This window comes from Lagenorhynchus albirostris, chromosome 1 (genome assembly GCF_949774975.1).
Source record: "Lagenorhynchus albirostris chromosome 1, mLagAlb1.1, whole genome shotgun sequence".
NCBI lineage: Eukaryota > Metazoa > Chordata > Mammalia > Artiodactyla > Delphinidae > Lagenorhynchus > Lagenorhynchus albirostris.
The window spans coordinates 86,697,241-86,703,625 of record NC_083095.1 but is presented as its reverse complement, the minus strand read 5'-3'; the positions used below and the strand labels follow the sequence as shown (position 1 = coordinate 86,703,625).

At 39.7% G+C, this 6,385-nt stretch overlaps 1 protein-coding gene across 6 annotated transcripts in view; it reads right to left on the bottom strand.

Moving 5' to 3' along the window:
• ADAL (adenosine deaminase like) overlaps positions 1-6,385 on the bottom strand; it is a 105,220-nt gene that overhangs the window by 12,416 nt on the left and 86,419 nt on the right. For 4 of the 6 annotated variants that reach the window (XM_060148880.1, XM_060148907.1, XM_060148871.1 and 1 more), the window contains 4 exons: positions 4,623-4,851; positions 4,251-4,381; positions 3,701-3,761; positions 125-209 (listed from right to left, as the gene is read on the bottom strand). In XM_060148880.1, the coding sequence (XP_060004863.1) occupies positions 125-209; positions 3,701-3,761; positions 4,251-4,381; positions 4,623-4,685 (340 nt within the window). In that variant the 5' untranslated portion in view covers positions 4,686-4,851. Of the gene's footprint in view, positions 1-124; positions 210-3,700; positions 3,762-4,250; positions 4,382-4,622; positions 4,852-6,125; positions 6,240-6,385 lie in introns of all 6 variants that reach the window. The other 2 variants (XM_060148887.1, XM_060148917.1) reach the window with 2 other exon arrangements.

Here is a 6,385-nt window from a genome sequence, read left to right as displayed (position 1 = left end):
CACTGACCCTACTTTTACAATAGTGTAAAAGTAAATACTTCATAGTCTCAACTTGCAAACACATGCATCATCAAAGCACACGAGAAAAAAGACAGACATCTCCTGAGAAGTAGTTAGATTCTACCTGTAGCATTTTCTCTGGGTGTGCTCCTTAGTTCCAGGTACTTGACACCATCATCTGCAAATTCTTTAATGACATCTTTCGTGACCTGATAATAAAGGCAATGTATGCAATATTGATTATGTTAGTGTAAGCGTCCCCATGAAAATGCCACGTGCTACAGCTTTATTTCATGCATTAAGTTTGACTTGCAAGTAGTGTTGGGAGTCTCCCACATGGTGAGGATGACCTGCTTTGTCACACCCTGGTGGAGGCTGTGACAAAACTACCACATTTCCAATAGCTCCCCTTACCCAGCGCCCATGCTCACATGAAATCCAAATCTGGACATCACCCACACCTTTTGTTTCTCTTCTCCCCTTTTAACCATTTCTCTATTTCCTAATGAACAGCAGACTGATAAAACAGAGGCAAAACTAAAACCAGTAAAACCACCTATGAGTGTATACTATTTGAAATTTCATTACATATGGAAAAAAACAACTAAAATGATTAGGTAGTACTGATGTACCATTTAAAGTCATGGCTTAAGATTCTTATTCAAGCTATTTAGGGATAAGTTGTATTTTTCAAGAATTTCTTCCAGCAGGGTTAAATTCCCCCCAGAAGTACTTAGGAAGATTCTTCTTAGGCAAAGAAAATGGGTGATAAATTTGAGTAAAACTGTATCCAATCTAGCACAAAACTCAACAATCCAAAAATTACTAAATCACCAAGATAAATGACATCTAACGGCTGAAGGCATGTTTTCCTTCATTGCCATCAACCCTAAAATATACCAAATCTAGAAGAAAAAAGGGCCAAGTTAGAAATGCTGTGACAACCAGCCCTAGTTAGTCCTTACAGCTGGTATCCTACTCTTAACCTGCTTTGACCATGTGCACATGGGCATGCAGGTGCGGCCTCCTGGCCAAGGAACAAGGCTGGCTGGTTGCGCAGATGGTGCCTAACTGGGTGGCCCCGCCTTGGTGGATTCATTGCAATCCAAGATCTGGGCCTCATCTTTTTTCTTTACACTAAAGCCAAAAAAGGAATTTATTATAATATGAATACAACAGGTGGCTTGGATTCACCAGGAGGTCTGGAGAATCAGCCTCAGAGATTACACAGCTCAGGACAACACAAAAGCATTCAAAATCACGTGACACCCCTGGACCAAGCAAGACACCACTGCTTCCTCCACCACTGAGCATAACCCTGCAGCCTCTGCAGCATCATCACAGGCACTGGACCCCATAGCACTGCTTTCTCAGGAACCCCATGATGCTGCCACTGCCACCACCAGAGCACAGGCCTCATCTTTGCAGGTTGAAGAACTCACATCTTATCATTGCTCCAGAACTAAGCAGACCCAGAGACACCCTACCCCAGCTCACAGGAGACTAACGCAGAAGCCTATTTGTAATGTATGAATTGCCAACGAGGGTGGAAGTGAGGGTGTGAAGCGATCCTATCTACTATCCAGGGCACCCCCTTTCTTGATGGTGAGGTACGTGTGAAACCAAATAGAACAACAGAAGATTGCTGGCAAATACCGATTGAGAGCAATGGGAGGAAGATTTCTCTAGGCCACATTAAGGCCTGTGGAATCATCTCTAGCTCACGTCCAAGAACACTCCCCTAGGGTCCATATCCGTGTTGGCCAGATTCAGCCCTTTCTGCTCCATGCAGCAACAGGTACCGAGGGCAACTCTTGGCAATTTGGGCTTTCCTCTCCTATGCGCTGGACTGAGAACATCTACTCAAGTACTTTCTTCAGATAGAATCCATCACAAATTTCCGCTTTCTCCAAGAATGGTAAGACTGCACATCTTGAATGAGAAAGAACATGGGCTCTGGAATCGGACAAAATAGTCAATTCTGCCACTTACTCACAGTGAGTGACCTTGAACAAGTTACACTTAACCTCTTTAGGCCTCAGTTTTTTTCACCTGCAAAAAGGGAACAATAAAAATGCCCACCTCGATAGGGGGAGTGGGAGGGGGATGCAAGAGGGAGGAGATATGGGGATATATGTATATGTATATAGCTGATTCACTATGTTATAAAGCAGAAACTAACACACCATTGTAAAGCAATTACGCTCCAATAAAGATGTTAAAAAAAAAATGCCCACCTCAGAAAGTCATCTTGAGTATAGTGTCTGGCACATGCAATAGTTAATATTATTTCAGTCACATTTCAATCCTGTCTCTTTGAGATTACACCCAGTCGCCATAACTTGACTGTTAAGTGATCCCCACTCAGTCCCACATCTGCAAACAATCTCTTGGCTTACTCTCACACATGATTCATTTATTATATGTAAATGTTATTAATTTCACTCTCTGGGGCAACTCACTGTCATCCTCTCGACCACCTACAGGTGTTCGTCTAAGTAGCACTAAGTCAAATGCTACAGAATCTTAATTCCTCGCCTCATTTTAATAAAGCTTTTTACCAACTTTGGAAGGAATGAAACAATGAGCATGGCGTATGATACCCATGGAGCTCTCAGAATCTAAAATTTTATCAGGTTTGCTCTGTTACACTCAACAGCAGAAAATGAGACAGAGCCTCCTGTGGTGGACGTTCCTAGCAGGGTTCAGTGGTACCTGTTGAGTGGCTGATTAGACAATGCTCCCTTGGGTTCCTATAAGTCCCTGTGCATGTCTGTAACACAGAGCTTACCTCATGATGTTGGATTTATCCTCTTATGGGTCTGTCTTTCCAGCCTGACTATAGATTCCTGAGGGGCAGGGACCATGCTGATCTATCTTTATATCTCCCAGTCTTTAGCAGGGTGCTTGGAACATTGTGGGCACTCAGTGAACTTTTGTTGAACTAAACTTTTAGAGTTAACATTCCTCCAAAAGGTGATTAATTTACTTAATAACTACCATGAGGATCCGTGTCAGCCAAGGAGGAAAATTCTTTCTTGACCAGTCAAAAGTCACCTCTCCAGAAACGCAGGTTACATTTCTTACTTTGCATTTTTTCTAAGGGTTAAGAACACTGATAGGATTCTGCTTCTCTCCAATTACAAAGAGAATATTTAAAAATGCCAACCTGGTCAGATCAATATACAGAAGCCAGTCTGCCATATCAGACTGTAGTATCACAGAGCTTCAGCTAAGGCAACACAGTGGAGTCCTCTAGCTCTTCATCCCCAGAGGGAAGGCACAATTTCCCTAGGGATTAATCATTCAATCTGTAAGCACCTCTTGAACTTCTTCATTCTCTATAATGTCCACCCAGGGGCAGTTCAAAGTATCCCAAGCAATACATGTAAAGTCTGTGGTCAGATATTTCATATATATATATGTAAAACAGGACAAGATTTTCTCCTCCACATTGTCCACTACCTAACAGAAGATTCTGATCTTGATTCTTTCCTCATATCTTTTATAATGAACATATCTTTTGATATTAGCTCGTAGACAAATGTCTTACACTATGTTTTAAAAGAGTTACCATAAAAAAAGCAGAAAACATTTTTCATCAGATTCTTGATGACAGCAAAAGGTCACATGCAACAACAGAAGGGCATCAATTACTTACTAATTTTTAAACCAGTCTAAAAATTACTTCATTTCTCACCATTAGAATATCTTCAGGGCCAGTAGTAAGCTGATGAATAATTTGAAACATCTGGAAACATCTGCAACATGAAAAGTTTTAACGTACTTTAGTCATCAAAAACTTCACTAAATTAACTGATTTTAGGCTAATAGTAATCATATATTTATAAAGAACCAGAGAATAGGTTTTTCAAAAATTACATTGATCTGGAGGGATAATCAAATGACTGAAAATCATACATTACTTTTAAGTGGGAAGTAACAGTTTCCCTTCTCCACCCCCAACCCCTACCCCAAGTGGTAGCAGGAAACTGGGGGAAAAAACCAACAAGTCTATATTTTCAAGTCTAAAGAATATTACAATATAGTGTAACTTCACAAACAATACAAATCACTAAAAATACTATCAACAGTCTGACAGTTGGAAAAAATGCTATAAGTCAAGTTATACTCTCCATACCAGACGGCTACCCTATTCCTTTAACTACAAAAATCTGAATCCTTACATACTATTTACAATCGCAAAATAGAGAAAAAAAAAAGTATGTCCACAATCTCCCCAAACTCACTCTTCTAAAGTTCTTTTCTTTCCCTTGTCAATCATAGTCATCTGATAGTGGATTTTAAGACCTGGCTTCTTGGCTATTAACTTCTTTATGGTATTGGAACTAATGGATCCATTCAAGTGGGCATGAAGTTCCTAAAATAAGAATACAATCAGTAAAAACTTCTCAAGTCCACTAGATTCATAGCATCATACCAGGTGCTTGATGTCTGTAGTCTGTACTAGGCAAACTGCCTACTAGATGTAGCTATATAACTTTTAAAATGTACAGAGTTTGCAAATTCTACTTATAAAATGTACTTGTCTTTTGTGAAAAGAAACAACACAGAAGTCATTATAATTAACAACACTCCAGATTCCTTGGTTGAATTCTCACCACTTTAGGTAATTCTGAGTAAAAGGTTGTCTTCCATGGCTGTTGTTCTTCTGCCTCCATCATGATTTAGCAGAATAGCAAGGTCTTTCTCCAAACACTTATTCTTGGCATGAACAATACAATGTGGTTCAGTCAGTAAGTTCTGTGGTCTTGAATTTCCTTCAGATTGCTTCACTTCCACCCATTTTGATAAGATAAACAGTATGCATGGTTCTGGGCTCAGCTTCACCTATTTAAATGAATGTGAACATTTTCAGATGTTGATGCAAAAGCAAAGAAACAGGTTTTGTTAATTTATTCCTCTATAGACAAAATCTACTCCAAAGCTAACTTAAGTGAGCCAACAACCTGAACAAGAAATAAGAAAAGCCCTCAAGCTGGTAAGAGGTGAATTAAAATCTGAAATTTAGTAGGGTATATTCCTTTACCTATTAGCACTTTCTATAAAACTACTTCTAAAACTAGAAATTTATAAGACCTATTTTGGGTCCAAAAGTTTACATTTTTGAACTATTTAAAATATATAAAGGAAGAGGCATTGGAGTCAGATGGACCTAGGTTAATTCTTTTACCAGTTCTGCTCTTAAGTAGCTGTGTGGCCTTAGTCACTTTTAACCCCATGGCTTCAGTTTCTTTATTCGTAAAAATGGGATAAAAATTCGATAAAAATGCAGAGTAGCTGTGAGGATTAATAAAGTACTTTAAATTCCCCTCTTCTATGTTCCCACATAATCCAGTGACTACCTTTAACTCAGCACTTTATCACACTGTATCTCAATCACTGATTTACTTGTCTTTCTTCCTCACCAGACTATATAAACTTCCTAACAGGGACTATGGCTTATACTACCTCCCTAGCACCTGATGGGGATAGAGTAGGATAATTAAACAGTTACTTTAAAAATCCCACTAAAGGATTAAAGACAGAAAGGGAATTTCAAGGGAGTCTGGGAGACTGTTGTAAGCTAACGACCACTTAAAAAAAGAATCCAGTAACCTAGCAACAATCTACTCTACCTTGAAGGAAGAACAGGTGCATCCAAGCATCAGACGCACTTAAGCCACAAACCCTGATAGTTAAAACACAAGACAATAGATACCCGTCTGAATCTTGTTACATGAAGTCAGGGAGTTAATAGTCCTTGAAGAATAGCATTTCTTTGTGTAGCCAAGACAGAAATACAGGGAAACAAACTAGGTGAAAGGGGACATTATACTGAAACCTGAGATGAATTACCATATTTTAGTATATGTTACCACCTTTTTGCTAATATACATATGATTTAAATAGCAGCATGACAGTCCTGGTTAAACCCTTCAGGGCCAAAGGAGGAAATAATGATGTAAGCCTTGACGTCTGCCCAAGAATGAGGAAGAAGGTGGTCTTCTTCCCCTCTCCAATTTTCTTTCGTTTATAAAAATGAAGCCTTCTCAGTCCTGGGGCAGAGCCTTCTCCCCTGCCCGCTTGAATTTCTTACAAGCATCCCATGCTAATAAACTCACTCTTTGGGAATTCCCTGGCAGTCCAGTGGTTAGGAGTTGGCGCTTCCACTGCACGGGGCTCAGGTTTGATCCCTGGTGGGGGAATTAAGATCCCACACGCCGTGCAGGCACAGCCTAAAAATAAAAAAGTAAACTCACTCTTTGTCTGTCACTTTCCCTCTCAATGAATTCTTTCTGCGCCAAGACAAAAGTACCTGAGTTTCAGTAAGTCCTGAAACCAGGAGAGCGGTTTCAATTAAAAGACAGCGGGAACTACTGAG